General features: G+C 37.6%; 2 protein-coding genes and 1 long non-coding RNA gene across 3 annotated transcripts; 1 reads left to right on the top strand and 2 right to left on the bottom strand.

Moving 5' to 3' along the window:
• Nucleotides 1-5,061: 5,061 nt before the first annotated feature.
• LOC109169402 (protein FAR1-RELATED SEQUENCE 5-like) lies at nucleotides 5,062-6,373 on the bottom strand. The gene is made up of 2 exons (XM_019318284.1): nucleotides 6,012-6,373; nucleotides 5,062-5,551 (listed from the first exon to the last, which is right to left on the bottom strand). The coding sequence occupies exons 1-2, from the start codon at nucleotides 6,371-6,373 to the stop codon at nucleotides 5,062-5,064; spliced, it is 852 nt and encodes a 283-aa protein (XP_019173829.1).
• Nucleotides 6,374-11,271: 4,898 nt separating this feature from the next.
• LOC109169491 lies at nucleotides 11,272-13,560 on the bottom strand. Its single transcript, XM_019318373.1, has 10 exons — nucleotides 13,513-13,560; nucleotides 13,106-13,194; nucleotides 12,881-12,998; nucleotides 12,754-12,798; nucleotides 12,595-12,665; nucleotides 12,189-12,492; nucleotides 11,966-12,070; nucleotides 11,782-11,855; nucleotides 11,619-11,666; nucleotides 11,272-11,535 (listed from the first exon to the last, which is right to left on the bottom strand). The coding sequence occupies exons 2-9, from the start codon at nucleotides 13,184-13,186 to the stop codon at nucleotides 11,640-11,642; spliced, it is 825 nt and encodes a 274-aa protein (XP_019173918.1). The 5' UTR covers nucleotides 13,187-13,194; nucleotides 13,513-13,560; the 3' UTR covers nucleotides 11,272-11,535; nucleotides 11,619-11,639.
• Nucleotides 13,561-15,203: 1,643 nt separating this feature from the next.
• LOC109169500 lies at nucleotides 15,204-23,315 on the top strand. The gene is made up of 3 exons (XR_002052234.1): nucleotides 15,204-15,245; nucleotides 15,326-15,381; nucleotides 23,206-23,315. It is a non-coding gene; the product is annotated as an uncharacterized LOC109169500 (long non-coding RNA).
• Nucleotides 23,316-23,776: the final 461 nt, after the last annotated feature.

Consider the following 23,776-nt stretch of genomic DNA (forward strand, 5'->3'; position numbering starts at 1 on the left):
GGGTTGCATTCGGCTAAACAAGGATTCCAGTTACCTATTTATGTATTATTCTGGTTGGTGATTTGTCTATTATTTATTTTCACCGCTCGCTGGAGTTGAAGTTGATGAAATAATGTAAAAAACGTAATATTTGGGTGTATAATATTTTGGGGGTGTGTGACAATGTATGAAAAAGAAGTGCACAAACCACAAAGGAGCAAAAGGTTATTTGTGCATACTGGTTCAATTTGTCCAGGAAGCTACCTAGATTTTAGTGTTATTTTGTTTTGTTAGTCATTATAGTATGCCAACTTAACAGGTGCACTAGTTTATATTTATGTGTATGAGTGGCTGTGAAAATTTGGTTTAATTGCAGGTGGATGCGCTGGTCCGTGCATCGGCGGCACGTCCTGGGTTACCCCCTGCCGGGGAAGGTCCCGGGACTGCACGCACAGAGCACAACGTCCCCACTCTAATTTCTACCGGGGTATGTATAACAACATGAATAGGTTCAAAATATTTGTGTGTCTAATATTTGAGTGTATGGCAGTTTATAAAAAACAAGTGCACAAACCACAAAGGGGGAAAAGTCTATTTGTGCATTGTAATACTGTTTCATTTTTTTACACTTTTAATTTCTTATTCTGTATGCACAACTGTCACCGGTAAGTACTAGCTGGAATGCACTGGGGGGTTTGATGCTTCAAACAGAATGCACCAGATGTGTATAGAAAATCATTTCATATGCATAAGCACTTTAGCTAATTTAATTCCGTTCACACTACCTAATTTGGTGTTTTATTGTACTTTATCTTCGTGCGAATGCAGCATTTTGGGAACAAAGAGGGCCGCCAGCAAAGAGGATAAACAAATTCTCCAGTAGGCTGCCTAGATTTTAGTGTTATTTTATTTTATTAGTCATTAAGTATGTGCATTTGTGATGGGTTGCTACTAGCTGGAATGCACTTGAGCATATCTGGGGTTAATCCGTGGCTACCTGTTCAGGTTATTTAGTTGGGTTGCTACTACCTAAATTGGTGGGTTGTCTTACTTTATCCTTGTGCTAAATCAGTATTGTAGTTCATTTTTGTTTCCCGTCTTCGTAGGGGAATGCACGACAAGTACCACAAGACAACCAGGTTCACCAACGCTCGCACGCTGGGCATCGTGCACCCGGTCCTACCGCCATTACAGTATGCCAACTTAACAGGTGCACTAGGTAATATTTATGTGTACGATTGTTTGTGATGAAACTAGTGTAATTGCAGGTGGATGCACTGGTTCGTGCATCGGCGGCACGGGCTAGGAAACCCCCTGCCCGAGAAGGTCCCGGGGCTGCACGCACAGAGCACAACGTCCCCACTGCAACTTCTACCAGGGTATGTATGACCAACGGGTGATGTGGTAAATTTCGGATGACTTTATTATATTGTTCCTTTACTAACCAACCGTCTGCCTGTAGGGATTCCACCAAGAATTTGCAGCCATGACTAGGGACTTGCTCGCGATAGCTACACAGGTTGCGGAAACAATAAGGAAAAACCAAACACTAGCCTTCGAGGACCGAAATTTCCAGAGGGTTGGCAACGTGGCAAATCTATTATCAAGGTGGGCCCGTACGGGAACACCACAAACTGACCCCCAACCAGCTCAGCCTCAAACTGCGACGCCCGTCCATCCAGACGACAATCTTTGGCAAGACTCTCAATTTTTAAGGGAGCTAGACTAGGTGGAAGAGGAAGCAAGGCGGGCATTGCCACCACGACAGTCAGGATAGGTGATATCGGAGGACATAGGGGGGTTTGAGCCACCGTCATTTAGTCTGGGATTGACACAGGAGATGGCAACCACGGGGGCAAACGGCAACACGCCAGGGCCGTCGTTTGTACAAACACTAACTCAGCAGGTGCAAAGTGTTAACATGTTAAGCCTTTGCATTTACACACAATTTGTGTGGTATTTCCTAACTTCCAGGTGCAGGTACCCGTGCAGGCGCAGCGGGGAGGGCCTAGGTTAGGGTCAACACCTCAGTCCGTACCCCATGGGTGAGAGCGTGTCCAGATCGCCAGCCAACGACCACCGCTGGGGCGGGAGACCAGCATGGTGGCATGTTTTTCAGCACCGGCAATGGGTACCCTAACATGCCATTACCACCGGTCTATGTCGTTTGGATGTGGTTGTTCAACTCCCCACACGGTGACCGGTAAGTTGCATGAATCTCGCGTACAAGCATATAAAAGCCAACTGTGACAACCGCATTGTGTCTAAAAAAAAAAAACAATATACAGGAATGAAGTTCTATTCCGCCATGACACACGCATAGTGAAATGGACACAATTTTTATCGTTAAAGGCAAGGACGAACGTTTGTAAACCGGTGGTAGATGCATGGTGCTCGGTGCTCAATGCAAGGGAGCACTCAGGGGGTCGGGAGGTGCCTTCTCGACTGTTTCTCTCAACGTCCGCTACGGTATTGTGATCCATGCAATTTAATTCATACTCTTTTCAATTGGTTATATATATCTACTAACTGTTATTGGTCGCAGATTGGGACGGCGGTGAACGTCGCAGCCGGTCGAGATCAAAGGGTAACGTGGTTTCAACGGCGTCTTGATACTGAATTCCAAACAACCCGCCACGTGGGGACAACCACGTTGGACATGGTAAGATGAGAGTCATGTTTCAAGTAGGTAGTTTAATCCGCAACGCACAGCGAACAGCGTAGGCTAACCCATATAATTTGTGTTGTGCAGTATTTCTTCCCCATATTCCACAAGGCACGATTATACGTGATGTGCATAAGTTTTAAGCACAACGGGTTTGTCATCATCGACAGCTCACCAACGACCAACATGGATACAGAGGTGTACGGTACATCACCAGATGAATTGGTAAACACCACGCACTCTCAACACTGAATGCTATTGGTTATGTATACTCGCACACCCTCTTATCTTATGTCTGATTGCAGAGGGACCTCCTCGCCGTGTACCTAGATACTAAGCAGCACACTGTTCGAGCTCTACGATTGAGAAACATGCAGCCCGAGAGGATGAAGTTGGCATGGCCTGACAACCCTATCAACGGTGACTCTGGAGTGTACACAATGAGGCACACGGAAGATTTTGTTAGTCAAGATCCCAGATATTGGCAGTGTGGGCTGGGGACGGGAGATACCGCGGTCATTGAAAATATGCGAACGAGATTTCTGCACAACATCTTGCTATGTACGGTCAATGGCAACATCGACAATATCCGCACACGAGCAGAGGAGTATGATCACAATAGGACCGAACAACTATTTAAAGGGGCAGCACAGTGTACAACGGTTATGAGATAGTGGGAGGTTGGATGATAGTGGTAGGAGGCAATGTAATTTTGGCTGCTTAGTTTTGTTTGATTTTGTGCATAGCTTGAGCCAAGTGCAATAGGTCCCGAACAAGGCTGTTTAGTTGGGTAACATATTAATAAATTATATGCATAAATGGGATAATGCCAACAGTAATATGGTATGTATAGTATGTCATGCAAAATCGGCACCGTATTGGCAAATGCACCAGCATACCACAACTTAGATGCACCAAAACTCCAGACCATGTTGTGTTGGGTAGCACACTAATAATTTATATGCATAAATGGGATAATGCCAGCAGTCATGGCATATAATTAATCGAGCTTGTTGGGGGAATATAAAACACAAACCCACTGCAGTGCACAACATGTACCACAACTCCAGACCATGTTGTGTCGTTTACTCGGAACGGTAATGTCATATAATTAAGAGGTCTTTTTTGGTGGAAGTACAACACAAACCCGCACGTATAATGTGCACAACATAATAAAAAACACTAACCAACAGTAATATGTTGTGTATGGGGTATTCCTAACTCCAAATGGTAATGCCATATAATTAATGGTGGGTCAATATGAAGCACGAACCCGCTGCAATGCACAACATATGCAACAACTCAAATACATGTAGCCATGAGCTGCGATGTCTATATTAATATCCAGGAATGAGTGATAAAAACATGTAGACAATAAAAAAATACCATCCAGCGCATGGGCAATTATCGCCACAAAAATGAACTAATGAAATGGACAAACACTCCAATGTTCTTATTAATAACCAAATACGAAGGATTGAAACGTACGATAAATAAAATTGACTAGAACTCCGATGTCTTTAATAATAACCAGGGACGAAACAAATATATAACTAATATAATGGACCGTCCGGGTGCACTGATCACTTTAACGGACAGCTGCGAGCGTTATGATGCGCGTACTCGCCACACACCTCGCACTTTCTGCAGGCCTTGCCACTCCTCTCAATGGCTAACTCCCGTTGGCTTTTAATTCGCTTGCCGGTCCCTTTGTTTTTTTCTTGAGCTGGAGGTTTAATGGTAATGGACGTCGGCGGCTCCACACCACCAAGAGCCGCGATGGCAACACCGTTGCCCTTTGAGGGGTTAACGCCCATACCATCGCTCAAGAACTCGTTTCTCAGTTACTTTATTACTTGTAGCCTCCGCGTTTGGCGCACTGTATTGCTTCCGACCATCGCAGTGCACCTGTGTATCTCAGTCCACAACCGGTTAGGCCCGGATTCTAAAGGGGGGCAGTCAGAACATTGAGCACACCAATTAGCTAGTCCTTCCTGCTTACACCAGCGTGCTGCAATGTACCGCGCTGGCAAGCTCGCCATTTCGGTATCTTTGAACACAAGAAACATATGCCGGCAAACTAACCCCATTCTTTCAAATAACTTGCAGCTGCATGACGCAATACTCCGAGACGGCATATATTCAACAGTGTGGACAACGTTGTACTCCCCTTTAATTTCGTAACGGATGCAGTCACCATCAGCACGGATCCCCACAACCTTACAATAAAAACATGCTGCTTCAATCTCTAGCTGGAGCTCATAAAACACTGTTAGGGTGAATACCTGCGCTGTGTGTCACTCCAATGCTAAAGGTGTTTTGAACTCAGGCAAGGACCCCTCACTCTCAGCATTTAGTTTGCTTTGTCTATGCCGTTGCGTTTCTAGGACGCTCTCGTATAGTAAAACTCGACAAGGCTACAATGTGGTACGTAGGACACCGCTCATGGGTAAATCTAAAAAATAAGATGGAATCCAAAACGCCCGTTTTGTGTATAACTTGGTGAACCATCGATGCCCTGTTAAGTTGTACTTTTCCATTAACGACTGCCATTGCGTTTCAAAATCGCCAATGCCAATGGTCTCATTCCACACAACGTTGTTAAGCTGGGTTCGGAAAGTCTGTTCTTTTGATAATTCAACCCCTGATTTCTCGCTCACTTTGGTCATGATATGCCACATGCAGTAACGGTGCCGACACTCCGGCAATACCTGTGCAATAGCACTCTTCATAGCCGGGTCTTGATCAGTTACGACACACAAGGGGCTCTTTCCCATTGCAGCTTTAAATCTCTCGAGAACCCACACGTATGAGTCAGTGTCTTCTCGAGTCAGCAACCCGCCAGCGAACGTAATGCAGCGTTTATGGTGGTCTACCCCGGTAAAAGGTACGAACACCAAAATGTACCTGCAGCACAAAGAGTTCAATCGTTAGCATGTTGGAAACAAATGTAGTCATTGGGTTGCCGCCAATGGGGCACCCATGGGGTAGTTAGCATGAATACTATTAAATTACCACAAAATTACACTAGCATTCAGTATGACTACAATGCACTTAACACCAAGTGTAATGAGTTAGCACTACAATTAAGTATGATTAGCATGCACTTTAATAAACATAGATGGGCGAGTGGTTGAATGGTCATCTAAGAAAGGAAACATAGGAAAACCATGTGCACAGGGAAATGGGAATAATAATAATAATAATAATAATAATAATAATAATAATAATAATAATAATAATAATAATAATAATAATTACTGCAATAGATAATACTTCGGATACGATCCCTTAATTTGCATCGATATATTTAGTGTATAATGCACTATACAGAATCAACACAATGAACGTGTAAACATTTGCATACCTGTTCGTACCATACGTTGCATCGAAGGATATCACATCACCAAAACTCTTAAAACTTTGACGCCCGGTGTGGTCAGCCCAAAAAAGACGCGCAAGATGTTTTTCTTCATCGAGATAGTGATCAAAGAAAAAGTTCTCACAAATGTCATGTTTTTGTTTGAACTTTGCAATGATCATCTCTCTGTCCTTGTCGTGAACGTATGACTGGAGGTCACGTTTGAAATTATGGAACTCCGTGGGTGTGTTCGGGAACAAAAATGCTAACGATGAACCCCACGCCTTTGTCCTTTGTGATGCAGATCCGAGTATTGCAGTTAACCCTGTTAGATACCCGTTTTCTGCGTTGAGTGATCGAACCACCATTGCCACCCACCACGGGTTTTGACGGATTTTGACCACCACCTTTTACTCCTTCCCGGCTGCATAACAAATAAAGCGAGGTTAGTTGGCCATCACGACCTCGTTTTAGGGTGCCGTGCCTCACAGAGAAGCCACATGTCCTGGCGTAGTTGATATAGAAATACACCCCTTCTGCTAGTGTTTTGAAACGGTAACCGATAGCCGGGGTAATTGCACTGTCCACAGCAGGCCACCAATATTTGACTGGTATGCTGGTATACCCACCCGTGTCTGCACTCTCTTGCCCCCTCACATCTGCAAAAAATGGAGTTAACAACACCTGAATATGCATACTAAAATATTAAACATACCGTCCAGTAATAAATGCAAATGTGAATCCAATTAGTTAATTAACTAATTAAAAGTAAAGGAAAATCTGAAACGAAACAGCTCAATTAAGCCATATGCGAATTGGATGTTGGATTACAAAAATCAGCATCCCAGCTTAAAATCTTAAATATAGCATTAAGCTTCAAATTATGGAGTAAAAGTCGTAATCTTCGCCAGGGAGTCTCAAAATGCTCAAGGAGAGTAGTTCAAATAACAATGCAATAACAACATTCACTAAAATGGAACTAAAATAACATTCCTATAACATAGAAGACAATTAAAAAAGATCACAGAAGTGTGGTTATGTGATATGTCTATATGAATTATATTTATCTATTGAAAGGGGGTGCACTCTAGGAAGCAAAAATGTATTACAACACCATTAACAGTACTAATTGATAAAAGAATCAAGATTCTAAGGGTCCACAAATTTGATTTGTTATTACTTTGTATGCAGCTGTGCATTGAGAATGCCGTATTAATTGCCCGGCGGCTGATGCACAATGTCCACCTAATTAACATTCCTAGAGTCACTGTGTGGGTTGGTATTCTCTAAGAACATAGTAGGCAACTAATTAATGTAATAATTAACCACCACAGTAGGGTCCAATTGCATGTTAATTAACTACTCAAATAAGGCATAACCAAAACAGTAGGATCCAAGTCTGCATGTTAAACCGATTTTTGATTAAACTTCAAATGGATGAGTAATAGACAGAATCTTTGCAGCTGTGTATTATAGAAAACCAAACTACTAATGGAAAGGAATAAGAATGGAGTACGCACTGCACGCAATCTACTAGATAGATTACAACAACAAAAAAAAAAAAAAAAAAAACAAAAAAACAAACAGGCGGCGGAAATCGACGTACGGTATAAATGAAGAACGGACCTGCTGGATCACCCCGGGGGGGGGGGGGGGGTGCATGCCGAACGTAACGCCGTGGTCATCGGACGTCGCCGGTTCAGGAATGCCCATCGTCACACTCAATTCGTCACACGCAAGGGGGGGGGGGGGGGGGGGGCGGGGGGGGGGGGGGGGGGGGAATGGGGGAAACGGAAAAAATGCCAAACTCACGATTAGTAACTGGGAAACACACTCAGGATTTTGAATTAGGTGACAACAAACCGAGAAATGCACACCTACATCGCAGAGCACGGGAACTACAACGCACCAAGTCTGCCAACGTCGGATCTCTCATATCAGTGCACCACAATAGTCCACTAGTTCCCGTTTAAGTATGAGTGTGCACCAGAAAAGCTCCATATATATATATATATATATATATATATATATATATATATATATATATATTATTCATAATAAATTTATTTTATCATAATAAATTATTTATACATGTATTCGAGTATTGTAAAGAGATTACACTAATTAAATAAATAAATAAATAAAAATTAATTTTCTAAAGACAAATGAAGTTTACTCTTCTCTTCTATTATTTTATTTTAATTTCATGATTCCATCTTCACTTGAATTTAATTCATGAATTTTTTAAGGTAAATTATTATTTTATCGTTAATGTTTTTTTTTTTTTATCTGAAAACTGGAAAAATACTTGATGTACTCTCAAAATTGAGTTTATTATTGAAATGGTCCCTCGACTATTGCGAAGTTAACAATTTGGTTCTCGACAATTTTTCTTACCCAATTAAGTCCATGATTTTGAAAATATTAACCATTTTGGTCCTCTGTTAAAATTTCATCCATAAGCTATTAAATTTAAGGACAAAAAGGTAATTTCATATATTTTATTTAAGGACAAAAATGTAATTTAAGGACTAAAAGCTTGGTGGCCGGAGAGGGAGGTGGTTGGTGATGGCGGAGACGTCCAGCCGTAGCGACAAGCTTGGCGGTGACCTCCCTCATGCTTCCGCCAACCTCTGTTTTCTCGATGATTAGGGCAGATTGCGGGTCATTCTACAGCTTTGGCTAGCAGCACTACAACCCTCGTTTCCAACTGGTTCCGTTCCCGTCATCAGCCATGACACCTGGTTCTCCTTCTGGCAACCTTTCCCCGGCGAGCAGCAGGACGCGACCTCCCTCTTCTGTTTAGGTGAAGCAGCGGCGGTTAGGCGGTGATTGGTTTCTCGGCGAGCAGAGCAAGCGTTGGGGGATGGTGATATGAACTTAGTCTAAGGTTCAAATAAGATGGAGTATTATCTCAAGATTACTCTCAATGCAAGGATAGAGATGGATCAAAGTACCTTAAACCTCACGAGAACCCCTTGTCCCGAATCCTCAAATACTTAGAAGAATCCCATTGTAGCTTCAAGTACCTCGATGATGCAATCTTCAATCAGTCGGATCTAGTTTCCTTCGATTCAAGAACGAGTCCACGAACCTAAATCTAAGGTTGAAGAAAGGAAGATTGATTCGAGTCCACGAATCAATTTGCTAGTTGAGTCCACGAACTAGCCACTAATTGAGTCCACAATTAACCATAAGGTTTCTTACACAAGTTAAAGAAAAACTTAAGAATTTTATTGAATGAAAGCCTGCCTCAAATTGCTACGGATGTGCCCTATTTATAGGTTTAGGGTAGCATTGTAATCCTAAATACAGTGGGAAAAAGAGTCCTAAACCTAATCTAGAATGCAAGTAATTAATATAGTCCTATTTATAAAGGGATTTAAGGAATCATTTCTAAATATAAACTAGTGTTTTCTCTTTCATGCCAAATAATTTAAAATAATGATGACTAAAAACAATAAGGCGGATTTGGGCCTAATTTAATCTCTAAAATCAGCACTTAAACAGTGCTTGAGTTCTTCTTCATCTTTTGCAAATGGACTTGACTTGGATTTCCACCATCTTTGAACATAACCAATGAAGAAGGCAAAATATTGTATGGACCATGGTCCACACAACTTGTGTGCACCATGAATATAGGGTACATTTTAATATACTAAAGGTACATTATTTGTGTACTGAAGGTACATTATTTGATAGTATATATAAAATAATGTACTTTTAGTACTAAAATAATGTACCCTATAATAATGTACTTTTAGTATATTAAAAATGTACTTTTTATTTATGGTCCACATAATTGTGTGGACCATGGTCCATGCAATAATGATTGAATAAAGAGTTGTCTTAATTGTTTGGACTTGGGCATTGTGATTGGCCCAATTGGTACTCTTGATGGAGGCAAATTATGCTGTGCATCCGTATGCACCATGCATGGTGCATACGGATGCAAAAACGACGTCGTTTTAATAAAACGCGCGTCTCCCCTTAAAAAAAAAAATCAGGTTCGATTCCCAGCAACAACATATGAACTAAAATTCCATAATCGATGAACTATAATTCCATAATCTAATCTATGAACTAAAAATTCCAGAATGAATGAACTAAAATTCCATAATCTATAAACTAAAATTTCAGAATCGATGAAACTACAATTCCATAATCGATGAACTATAATTCCATAATCAATGAACTATAATTCCATAATCTATGAACTAAAATTCCAGAATGAATGAACAATATAATGTTGTTGCTGGGAATCGAACCTGAATTTTTTTTAAAGGGGAAACGTGCGTTTTTTAATAAAACGACGTCGTTTTGGCACCCGAATGCACCATGCATGGTACATACGGATTCACAGCATAACTATCCCTTGATGGATCTTGATTATGTTGGGCCACATCAGATGGTGACTCTCCCTCTTGTTCAACAACACAGTTTCTCTCGGCGAAGAAAGGTAGTGAGCAGCAGCGATGACCTTTGTTCCGTCGGCGAAGGTCCGGCGTAAGCAGTTCCCTGGCAATGTGTGGTGCCCGGCAGTGGCATCTTAGCTCCGGCAAGGCTTGGAGGATTATGCATGATTATGTTGTTGGTGATTAAGTTTGATGATAATTTGATGGTGTTTATTGGTGATGTTTGGGTGTGATTAATGGTGATTATGAGTTAATAAGATGATGGTGATGCTATTCAGATGGTTATGGATGATGATGATTTAATGATATGATAATGAAGCTATGATCATTGTTGTGGATTCCCAGAATAGTAAAGGAGTGGATAGACAGGAAGAAGAAAAGTTTTAATAAATAAAATATATGAAATTACCTTCTTGTCCTAAAATTTAACAGTTTATGAATGGAATTTTAACGAAGGATCAAAATGGTTAACATTTTCAAAGTCGAGAGCTTAATTGGGTAAGAAAAATTGTCGAGGACCAAATTGGTAATTTCGCAATAGCCGAGGGACCATTTAAGTAATAAACTCTCCAAAATTTTATTCCCAACTTTTACTCTCACTTGTGTTCAAATTTGATATATTAGAGGAAGAAACAAAATGAATGGATAAACATCATAGCCCTATACTAAATTGAGCAATCAAAGCATGTCCAATCATAGAAAGTTTAAAATAGGAGTACAAATTGAAAGTACAAAATGGGATCCTTCCGCGCATAAAAAATGACGTAATAATTAGTAATAAATGTCTAAATTTGAAAAGTACCATAAAAAACAATGACGAAATATGACAAAATTATAGATACATATCTAAATTTAGTCAAGAACGAACTAAATTTTGTATTAACTCCCAAATTTGTAACAAGAGTCAAAGATATGACAAAGCTATTTATACTTGCACTTATAATGTTGCTCCTTCAAATTAAAATCATTGTCTACATACATCCTTCAATTCCAACATCTCTCTAATCCATCCATCACAAAAATCAAAACAAACTATTATTCAACTAACAACCAAAATCATCCACAAAAGGCTCAGTCAAATCAAATCAAACGCTGCAAAGTGAGTCTCAGTGATTCTGCAACATGAAGCACAAGAACTATTAGCATGAGCAGGAACTAACAGGACTATGAACACTAGACCATAAATTCATCTATAAACCTTTTGGCGTTTGGGGTTTGGCTACTCTGTATGCTCTCGAACCTGGACCTAGTCCGATAAGAATTAGACACGATTGATCCAGATCAGACGTGAGAGGAATACATTCGCACAATTACATGACTTTATGGCAGGTTACCATATATACATATATTTATATATATACCTCTGCTGAAGAATCTTGAAGTGGTGGTATTGTATATTGAGGACCAGCATTTTCAGGTGCCACAGAGCCTTCTCCTGCAGAAGAATTTATATATTAATTTGCGGGTTAAGGTGTTTCGATCTTCAGTTTTGGAATAGATATCATATCGGCTAAACACGAAGATAGTGCAGGCAATAAATAATACCTCCTCGACTGAGTCCAGTAGCATTTGGCATTGGCACATAATAACTCTGACCAAATGCTTGCTGAGAATCTCTTGAATTATTGTTAGATTGTCCATGTTGATCAGCTAAATCAGCCCGAGTCGGAGAATTATTGTTAGATTGTCCATGTTTCGATCTTCAGTTTTGGAATAGATATCATATCGGCTAAACACGAAGATAGTGCAGCAGGCAATATAATAATACCTCCACTGAGTCCAGTAGCATTTGGCATTGGCACATAATAACTCTGACCAAATGCTTGCTGAGAATCTCTTGAATTACTGTTAAAACGTCCACGAATCACAGCACCTAATCCATAGACTCTTTGTTCATCAGAGTTTCCAACATTAAAAGCTCGCCACAGCTCCCTTTGGCTAGACTGCCCACTTATGATTTCGTCATAATGTATATCACAATACGTACGATCAAAATCATCCTCCTCATTTGTTCTCTGAAAAATCTGAAACATTGCACCGTCTAGTGGCCGTCCAAGTAAAGGACGCACAAACTGCATGCCATATCAAATTAAAGGCACATTCATAACATTAATTGGACCAGCTATCTAGCTAGTGCAGATAGACCGACTAACATAACGTACAAATATACTTACCGGTTCAGATATATTCGGGATTCCTGAACCATGATTATTGCCTTGATGCTGCCCAGAACTTGATCCACCATCTAATCCTCATATATAGCACAAAACTTGGTTAATTAGAGCAGTAGTATAAATTAATTAAAGCAGAGCGGATCAATCGAGCAAACGTACCTAAATTAATGATATTCAGATGTAGAGTGTCACCATCTTCCACATCTATTAGTAGATTCATTAGGGAACACAGAATGATATATAATATGAACAACTAACATAACTAATGAAAGGGGGCCGGGGATACTGTAATCTGAAAGACGTTTATCGTTTCTCAAATCTCTTCCCCGGAAGACAAGTTGTTGTCTATTTGAGGAAACGCCAGTATACCAAGCAATTTGATCCTTCAAAATAGGAACTGGAGACTGCATATATGTTCGTACCAAAATATATATGCATATGATCAGGAAATGCAGAAAGAAAGCATATCAAGACAAGAGAAAATGGAGAAGAGCCAGAGGGTTTTACGTACACGTTTACATGTTCGCAATGTCTGCTGGGAATCCCTTATCCTAATATTGATCTTTATTTCATTACTGCCATTGGTAGCCATCTTCACCCCTTCTTACCAACACGTATAGTAAAACACTCAATAGATTGAAATAATATAATGAATACTACCTAGCTAGCTAATTAAAGACAACAATCTTTTGAATTTGAAGTTGAAAACCATCTAAAATTGCAGGATGGAATTGAATTCTGCATTCAAGAAACTGAATGAAGCGCAGAATCGGAACACTACAACTTGAATTCTTTCACCGAGAATTTTATCAGTAAATTATAAAGAAATCTTGATTGCAGTATAGAGCAAGAAGCTATTTATGAGAAGGATGAAGAAACAGTGGGTAGAGCAAGAAAGATACAGAGGAAGAGACGAACCTGAATTGAAAGAAAGAAAGAAAGAAAGAGAGAAACCAACAGTGGGTAAGAATGCCTATCTGAGCGAAATGTGTGTTTGCGGTGAATTTTTATATCATTGTAAAATAAACTGAGCGAAATGTGTATTTATTTGTAAAATAAATAAAAAATAATTTGTAAAATTCAAAAATATAATTTTTGTTATGGATATTTTATTGATAATGTATAATCATTATTCCAATTATATTATCTTTTGGATGAACTAAGGGTCTAGTATCCCATGGAACGAAGGGTCAAGTTTGTTGCCTATGTATAGGTTTATATTATTTCATTTGTAATTGAATTTGTGTAATTTTAAATTTATCAATAAGAGAATTCTTTCCCTTCTCGATATTCTGATCTTTCTATTGTTTTATTCACTTACCCCAACAATTTTTTTTATACTCAAAGTTCTTAATAGAGTTATTTAGATTTTTTTTTTTTTAAAGCGAGTTATTTAAATTTCAATTAACAAGATTTGATAAAAGCCACCTAGTAGATCAAGCCACTTAGTATGGAGGCAAGGGGAAAGTTTACTCGTATGTGTGTGGAAGTGGACACTAGAAAACCCTTTTTAGCAAAGTTCAAGTTAAGAGACCGATGCATCATATTGATTATGAAGGAATATGTAATGTTCAAGCTTTCCTTCCAGGACAAACTCTAGTACATTAGCAAGATATGAGGGAGAAGCATAAGAAATGGAAGAAAACCAGAAGAAATGAAGGAAAAAAAAAAAAAAAAAAAAGAAGTAAATACCAACAGACGTCCTCCAACTTTGGTGGTACTGTCACTTTTAGTCCTCAACTTTTAAATCAATCACTTTTAGTCCTCTTACTTTTTGTTTCTAGCCATCTATCGTCCTTCGTTAAACTTGATTATCTAATGTCATTTTCTCAAGGATAATTCGGTCATTTCATAATTAATTTATTAATTATTATGTTTAATTTCCTTATCAGAATAGTCAAACAATGGTTTCCCCATGAACGTGTAAAAAACCAGCTCGTGAATCAAAATGACGTACAGAAGCTGGTACGAAGATTGTGCCAAAAGGGCGTCGGGATATCTCGGTATGACTCGGCAAGCTTTAACTCGACAGGGTTGAGACGATTGGGTGAAGACAACTTGGGATCGGACTCCGCGGGAATATAAGTGGCGACGAATTCAATGAGAGGGGTGAATTCGTAGTTGCGATTTGGGAGTGAAGCAACGTTATATCCTCCTCCCCTTGCGATTCGTTGCCGATGTTGAACTGTCTGGAGGAGGCAGTGATGATAGAGACTTAGAGAGAGCATCAACGAAGTTTGGTGGCTCAAATGCTTCTTCACGGCGGAAGTGTAAAGAGGGCAGACGAAAGTGTAGCGAGGGAGGTAGTAAGTCAATTGACGATAAAAGGAGAGCAAGAAGGAAAGAAGGAGAAGTGATGGTATTGGCATACGCTTACAGTGTAATACCCACTACTTTAGAAATAAAGATATATCTATGTTATTAAATGAGGTCAACAAGTCAAAACTTATTAAAAGATGATATTGGATAAATTACTAATTTGCCCCTCTTTATACTTAAAGCTTAAGGAATTCCTTTTATCTTGGAAGAACATTTCATTTGAAAGAAGAAAAAGAAAATATTGGCTAGAGAGAGATAGGGGAAGGAAAACCTTGATGCTTTGATCTCCATCTTCTTCACGCTTAGGTCTCAAGTTATTGGGAGTATTCTAGGTGAGTTTGATATCCATTTTTCACTCTTTTTGAGTTTGGTTTATCATTGAAACCCTAAGATTGATGTTGGAAAATATTAGGAATTTTGACTAGGAGTATTTGGGTGAGCTAAATAGCTAAGATTTGGATGTTTTAGGTAAGTGGTTAACTCTTCTCTCCTTATTTTGCAAATCTCATAACCTATTTTGGAATCTCTACTACTTTGAATACCCCTTTCTAGGGTTAGTATGAGTTAAAAGTATTTTGTGCTATGCTATGTTTTTGAGTTGTTAAACTTGACTAAAGATATCATTGAGCATACCTAAGTTTGGATTTTGTGAATAAATGAACATGGCTATTTTTTTATTATACACTACAAGAAAAATGCACATAGACAACACTAGAAAGACAACAGTTTTTAAGAAAAGTGTTGTCTTTTGTATAAAAGACAACAGTTTGGTCCAAAACCGTTGTCTTTGATGCAACACTTTTGTCAAAGACAACGGTTTTTACTTAACCGTTGTTATAAGTGTGTTGTCTTTGTGCATTTTGTGAAAAGACAACACCACAACGACAACGGTTTTTTAAAACCGTTGTCTATGTGAGTTTTTTTTTTTTAAAAAAGACAACGGTTTTTTTAACCGTTGTCGTTGGTGTGTTGTCTTTAAGAGCATTAGAATACACAACACTAGAAAGACAACGGTTGTTTAAAACCGTTGTCTTTGTGCGCTCTTTTTTTTTTTTTTAAAGACAACGGTTTTATTTAACCGTTGTCGTTGGTGTGTTGTCTTTAAGCGCACTAGAATACACAACACTACAACGATAACGGTTTTATATAACCGTTGTCGTTGCGCGTTCTTTATTTGTTTAAGACAACGGTTTTATTTAACCGTTGTCTTTGGTATGTTGTCTTTAAGCGTATTTGAATACACAACACTACAAAGACAACGGTTATAAAAACCGTTGTCTTTGCGCATCATTATTTAACAGTTGTATAAAACAAAAACAAGGATGTTAATAACAAGAGTTGAACCTTTGACCTCAAACTTAATAAATAAAGTCTAACCAACTAAGCAACATAAACTCTTGTGTTTGAATGTGCAACATTTCGTATATAAACTGGGTTGCTTCTGTGTTGTTTGTGAAAACCAAGAAAACAATTTTAGAAAATAGTTGAAAGCTCACCTAGGAAGAATAGAACCTAAGACTTCTAAGCTAAACCCACAAAGCCAAACCAACACTTATGTACTCAAGTAAACTAGTATACTTGATATAACCAATTTGCTTATGTGTTGTCTTTGAGAACCAAGATAATCATTGTATAAAATTGGTTAAGGATGCCACCACAAAGAATAGAACCCAAGACCTTTAACATAACAAACAAAGCTAAATCCACCAAGCCACACCAACTCTTGTATGCTAAAGTGTTACACCTTATCTTTTAACTATTATACCCTGAGTGTTAACAAGAATAAAAATGTAATTAAAATTTTTTGTCGAAATATATTGCATAAAAATTTAACAAAGAAAGAATACAATTCAAAAGTTAATTTAATAATTCTATTTTCGTTCATATTTAAATATAAAATTATTCACCAAAATTTCAAAGTCAATTCATTAAAGTTTTATTTTCAATTATATTACAATTAAGACCAATCTATGAATTCAAAAAAAATAAAAATAAAAATATCAAGTATAAAAAACAATAGATTATATCTATAATATTTTTTTTAAAAAAATTGGGCACCCAAAATTGAGACACGTGGAGAATGAATATGAAAGAGTAGTTGATCGATGCCGTACAGTTAGCTATCGCAAATTATGTCGTACAGTGATCAAAGTCCACTAACGGTACCGTTACCGTGTCCACACTACATTGTGGACACGGGTCCATAGCATAACGATTGGTTAGCTATATCCCATTTCTTTTGCCATGATCTCTTTGTAATATAATTGGGCCGCGAGTTGTCGGTAATAAACCTCGGGGTACTAAAAGGCAAATTATGCTGTGCAACCATGTGCACCATGCATGGTACACACTCTTCTATGTTCATAATAGCTAAACTATATATTCATAAATTTTGAATTGAAATTCATATTCATAATGATTGAACTCTGATCTATATTCACAATTACAGAACTTTATGTTCATAATTTGCGTTGTTCATATTCCCAATTATGAATCTATACAATTGTATTTAAATTAGAAATATACTGTATATAAATTATGAATCTACATTAAAGAAATCTATGAATCTCGTGTTATGTACCTATATACCCGGTACTATTTTAATCGCAAATTATGCCTCGGATCCGTGTCCACAATGCATTGTGGACACGAATCCAAAACGTACGACATCGTTTTCAGGGAACTTTGATTTTGTCTCGCCGTTAACGGCGTTATTCGTTTGTGGGATTATGAATGTACAATTATGACTTTATGAATGTACAGTTATGGAATTATATATGAATGTACAAATATGGAATTATGAATGTACAGTTATGGAATTATGAACACAGAGCTCTGACATTATGAACTTACAATTATGAACATATAGTGATAAAATTATGAACATAGAGCTATAAAATTGTGAATATATAGAGCTTCGAAAATTATGACTTTACAGTTATTGAATTATGAATGTACAGTTACGGATTATGTATGCTCCTATAATAAGCGGTCTGAATTTTATTTTTTATTTTAAAAAAAAAAGTGGAAGATAACGGTGCCACTAACGGTACCGTTACTGTGTCCACACTGTTGGCTGGACACGGGTCCAGGACATAACAATTGTATTTTAATTGATCAGATCTAACGACCAGGATAATAAAACTAATATTTTCTTACCAAATTTTCCTCTAAAACAAAATTTCCCTCTAAGACAAAATTGGTAACCAAAATTTTCTCTTCCCTCTAAGACATCATTGGCAAGTTTGTGGACGAAATTCAATTTCATTGACTAAGACAAAATTCTGCTTTTAGACATCACCGAACCAACTCCGCTGACCCGCCATTGTCGTCGATCAGTGAGCTTCAATTCCCTCTCCGCGGACCGCCACTCTCGTTAGTTTAGGTTCCTCTCCACAGTCAGAGTGCTCTCCGCCGACCGCCACTAGCCATCTCCGCAGTCAGAGTGGTCGCCGCCCACCGCCGTTCTCCTCAGACGCCGCCGCCGCATCCGACCTCCAACGCCGTCGCCTCGTCCAACCTCTGCCGCCATCGCCGCCTCCATCCTCTGTCGTCGTCGGTCCAACCGCCGCCACCGTGGTTAGCTTTCAAATTCATCCAAAAACTTTAAGGTTAGCTTTCAAATTATCCAAAAATTAATAAGTTGTCAAATTCATCCAAAAATTATCTGATTGTATCAATGTGTGTGTTTATGCTAAACAATTTTGGATTTAAGCTAGGGTTAGGGAATTAGGGTTTGAATTTCTGCAAATTTTCTATGAAGAACAGATATGTAAAACAATTTGTTGGTTGTTGTAAGTAATGGGGGTGGCAACCTATATACATGTATGTGCAAGATTGTACGTAATTTTTTATTATTTATTTTTGTCTGAGGGAATTTAAGCATTACATATCTCCATGAATGCTGTGATTATTTCCAGTGACTTGAATAATTTAAACAGAGATACAGAGAGAAAAAAAAATTTCCCTTTTTAGTATACTTTCTTTTATGCATTTTAGTTTTCTTGAGCTCTTAGTTAGGAATTTCACACATTGAACTCTGAAGTCTGAACTGAGCTGTGCTTTGTACTTAAAATTTCTTGAATTTTGTGGGTATATATTACTGAGAAGTGAGAATTTATTAAATGATTTCTTCTGATATATAAGCTATTATTGTATGAACAAGAGGTAAGGTATTCAGAGCTGCAAAAGTCAAAACCCTAGAGGAAACCTTAAATTACTTTGGCTGGTGTGTTATTACTGTTTAAACTTTGGACTGTAAAAAATGTGGAATGTTGTAGAGAAAGAGAGAATCTTTTTTCATTGGTATTCTTCTATGCTCTTTTCAAAGCATTGGGTGTCTTTCTCATAAGTTCTTCTTTCTATGTTGAAACCGACTAATTGGCCACCAAGTTTCTCTCAAGATGTGGTACAACTCATGTGCCTTCTCTTCTAATTATTGGTATATAAAATGCAGTCACAACATTGTTTAATAGGGGTGAGTGGACTCATGGAATCTGGGGCATGCACTTGCAGGGTAGTTCTGTCTTTTTCATAAAGTTAGAGGTTTACATTCTAACACATAAAGTAATTTAAGCTTAATTAATCTTATATATGCAGCACTATATATGTCTTTCCATTATTTTTGCCACATTATATTAATGATTTTGTAGTTGTAGTGTTTATATTATTTGTCTTGTTACTTGAATATTTTTAAGCAAATGGAAAATAGATGGTTTAATGGTCAACTAGGGATGCAACCTGACAATCAGCAGCATGACAATGAGGTATGTGTACACACTTCTCTTGGTTTGTCAAACTTTTTTTTTATTTATTTGGCATTTTATTTTGAGAGATAACACTGTATTTCTGTTTGTTTTTCTGTACTTAACAAAATATTAGATAAATACGGAGTATAAAATTATTGTCTGTATGTTTTTTGGTGCTGGTGAAACTGTCTGCACTCTAAAATGTGTCATGCTTGAACTCAACAGATATATTATGGTTAGGCAACCTCATATATTAAACCTTTGCAGTGATCTGTGTATGTTTACGTTGCCTATACAGAGATCTGTTCTAGTTTTTGACTTTATATTGCATTACTCTTTGGCCTGATCTGTTTTTGAGTATTTCTTATTTTCATTTTCTGTTGAGTGTTTTTAGTACATGAAAACACTGCATACTCCCTCCCAACCTGACTTTGTTTCTGCAAGAATGAACTGTTTGCACTGAATTCTATCAATTCTGGAAGGCTAACCATGCAATGTTTCATCAGTGCGGACTGAAAAATATGAAATTCAGTTTTCTGCTAACCATTGTATCTATAATTGTTTCCCCCTCTTTCCTGACTTCTAATTGTTGGTCTAAAATTGAAATATGGTTCCAACTTGGGATTTTGGAGTGAGATGCAGAAATTCCATTACCCAGTATAATTCCTACTAAATTGCACACAAAACTTGTGTGCATTGGTCCTTTTTTTTTTTTGTTTTTGTGGTCTCATTTTGGTATATCAGTGGGCATGAGATTTGACCTGAGCCAAATGTCTAGAAAAGGAAGTTTCGCCAACAATGTTAAAACTCAAAGCTCTGTATTTGGATGCTATTGTTAACAACCTAATAGTTGAGCAAACTTTTACCAGAGGATAATATTTGTTTACAACTTAGCATTAGTTTCAAATTTCAAAATGCCATTTGTGCATGATTTTCTTGATTTCTTGTCCACTTTGCATCTAACTCTTATGGATGAGGAGAACCATATTTGGTAATGCTTTTGTCTCTTTCTTAATTCTTTACAATCTGTTTGTTTCAAGGCATCATCGAGCCAATAAAGTCCGGGATACGAGATGCAAAATTAGGGCTTGGAAAGCAAGATGAAGATGATTATTTTACATAAGAAGAAAACATCCAGCGAAAAAAGCTTGATATTGAGTTTGAGGAGACTGAAGAACTTGCAAAGAAACGGGAGGTATGGATTTACATCTTTAAGGGTAACTATGTTGCATGGTAGAAAATCCGAGTTTGATACTTTACTTTTTCTGATACATACATCTAATAACAGAAGGGAGCACATAGTATTTTCTATAATGTATTGGTCACTTGGTATTTCTCATGAGTGCTCAATTTTCTCTCCACCAACAGCTACAAGAACAATTTTGAACATTTGGAACTCCTTAAGCTTTTGGCAGATTGTTTTGAAGGCAACTGATTTTGGCCTCTCTGTGTTCATTGAGCAAGGTAAATTGCTCTCAATGATTATTGTTTGTTATTTCTTATAATAATATTTTGCATGTTTTTTAAGTATCTGTTAATTTTGTTGTTGTTGTCATGGTCTTGTCAAAAATCATATAATTATTTTAAAAATTTATTATATCTATACTAATTTATTTACTCACTATTTACATGTAGTTCCAACAAGTTGATTATGACAAAGCGGTTATTGATCTGGTGCGTTCAGAATGGGCTGATATTCTATCAAGTTATATAGAGCAGGTATGATTTGACGTTGTGATCATTTAGACTTAGTGTGTGGATCGGAATTGTTTTTTGTAGTATTATGACTTGGATGATGATTTGATTAGAATTGGTCATGTTCAGTATTTTGACTTGTTATTATGAACCTTGCTTAGCTTGTGCAATGTAACTGCACTTGGCCATGGTGAATGGATAAATGCTTCTATTTTTTTTATATGATTAAAATTTAAGCAGGTTAAAAACGAGTTGAGACAACGGTTAAACGTTGTCTATTTTACAATAGACAACAGTTTGAAACTGTTGTCTTTTCTACAAAAGACAACAGTTTATGGGTGCGACTTTTAACAACAGCGATTTCAACAACACACAATAGACAACATTTTATAACTGTTGTCTTTTAAAGAAAAAGACAACAGTTAAAAACCGTTGTCTATGTGCATCACTTTTAACAACACCAGTTTCAACAACATTGAATTAACAACAGGTCAAAAACCGTTGTCTTTGAAAGAAACGACAACGGTTTAAAACCGTTGTCTATGTTCGTGACTTTTAACAACACCGATTTCAACAACACTTAATAGACAACGGTTAAAAAACCGTTGTTGTTTCTAGAAAAGACAACGGTTATTAACCGTTGTCTATGTGCGTGACATACAACAACACCGGTTTCAACAACACTTAATAGACAACGGTTAAAAAACCGTTGTCGTTTCTAGAAAAGACAACGGTTATTAACCGTTGTCTATGTGCGTGACATACAACAACACCGGCTTCAACAACACTTAATAGACAACGGTTAAAAAACCGTTCTTGTTTCTAGAAAAGACAACGGTCATTAACCGTTGTCTATGTGCGTGACATACAACAACACGGCTTCAACAACACTTAATAGACAACGGTTAAAAAACCGTTGTTGTTTCTAGAAAAGACAACGGTTATTAACCGTTGTCTATGTGCGTGACTTACAACAACACCGGCTTCAACAACACTTAATAGACAACGGTTAAAAAACTGTTGTTGTTTCTAGAAAAGACAACGGTTAAAAAACCGTTGTCTATGCGCGGGACTTACAACAACACCGGCTTCAATAACAGAAATTATACCCCTACGACAACGGTTATTAACCGTTGTCTATGTGCATTTTTCTTGTTGTGATATTTGTATGTGCATGATTTGTACTACGGTGTTTTACTCTAAAAGAGGATCAAGTAATTTATTTGACAATTATTAGTTTACGATTTCAAATCACTTTTGGATATGTACTTTGTTATGTGATTTTTAAGTAAATGATTTTTGCTACATCGGGCTATTTGATTATAGGAACTATTATGAATGGGTGGCCAAACTCATGAGGCAATCTACATTTTGTTGTTTGTTCTGTTTGATTTGGAACGTTCCTAATTATATTGCTCAATCCGAATCGTCAAGCTAACTCATTCCGAATCGTCGAGTCTTTTGAATTATTTGTTGGAACGTTCCATCCGTCTCATTCTGAATCGTCGAGTCTTTCTAAATAATTATGCCGACAATGGCCTTTGCCACGAGTTATAATAGTGGCTGTAGGTTGCCAATGAGTCATATGTTAAGGAATGATTTGCTGTTTTGAATATTGCATTATGAAATAATGTTGAACGGCCCATGTAGCTAAAATTTTCTGTTTTGGGAACTTGTGTATAGTATGATGAAAGTATTATGACTTCGATACAGTTTAAAGATCGAGATTTGCATTTAATTATTACTCTAAAGCTTAGTGTATTATATTAGGGATGCTTGATCCGGGGTGAGAAGAGTACCACTTACTGGGCATTAGCTCATTATTTGTATTTTTTTCTTCATGTTTCAGAGTAGTTAAGGACATGTGAATAGCATGAGCACAAGTGGTGGGGTCTTGAAGGTGACTCTTGAAACTAGGAGACTTACTCTTAGTATTGGAGCTTATCACGGACTTTTATTTATTTGGTTATTCTCTTTGACCCTTTTTATTTTTGGTAAACCATTGTGTTTGGTTTTGGTGCTTGTGATGCATTTTGGACACACTACTCTTGATTGTAAATATTTAATAGTGCATTTGATGAGTTTTTGAGAAGAACTAGTTGATTATATTTTGTCATTTTAGCTGTGGAATTATTATGTATTCAAGTGTTATTATCAAGGTTCTGAGAGGTATGTATGGTTAGGCTGCGTATTGTTACAAGTCATCGCGTAACGTTACGGCCGGGTCATGTCCTAGAAGTGGGGCGTGACATACAGTGATGGGAGGAAGTAACTCAATAAGAGTGCATTCATCCTCCTCCACCTTCTGTATCTACATCTACAATTCTAATAAGAGTCAATAATGTTAGGTCCTGGAACAAAAAAATGTGGATACTATTGTTTCTTAAAATGAATGGTTCATATTAGTTTGATTTTTGTAT

Source organism: Ipomoea nil, unplaced genomic scaffold (genome assembly GCF_001879475.1).
Source record: "Ipomoea nil cultivar Tokyo-kokei standard unplaced genomic scaffold, Asagao_1.1 scaffold3314, whole genome shotgun sequence".
Lineage (NCBI taxonomy): Eukaryota > Viridiplantae > Streptophyta > Magnoliopsida > Solanales > Convolvulaceae > Ipomoea > Ipomoea nil.

Bases quoted from the DNA above. Each gene is read 5' to 3' on its own strand.
- LOC109169402 (XM_019318284.1), bottom strand. From the start codon at position 6,373: ATGGTGGTTCGATCACTCAACGCAGAAAACGGGTATCTAACAGGGTTA. The intron at 5,552-6,011 runs GTATGCAAATGT...TTTGTGCTGCAG, and splicing joins GCAACGTATGGTACGAACAG to GTACATTTTGGTGTTCGTAC.
- LOC109169491 (XM_019318373.1), bottom strand. From the start codon at position 13,186: ATGGCTACCAATGGCAGTAATGAAATAAAGATCAATATTAGGATAAGG. The intron at 12,999-13,105 runs GTACGTAAAACC...ACATATATGCAG, and splicing joins CATTGCGAACATGTAAACGT to TCTCCAGTTCCTATTTTGAA. The intron at 12,493-12,594 runs GTAAGTATATTT...TATGGCATGCAG, and splicing joins TCCCGAATATATCTGAACCG to TTTGTGCGTCCTTTACTTGG.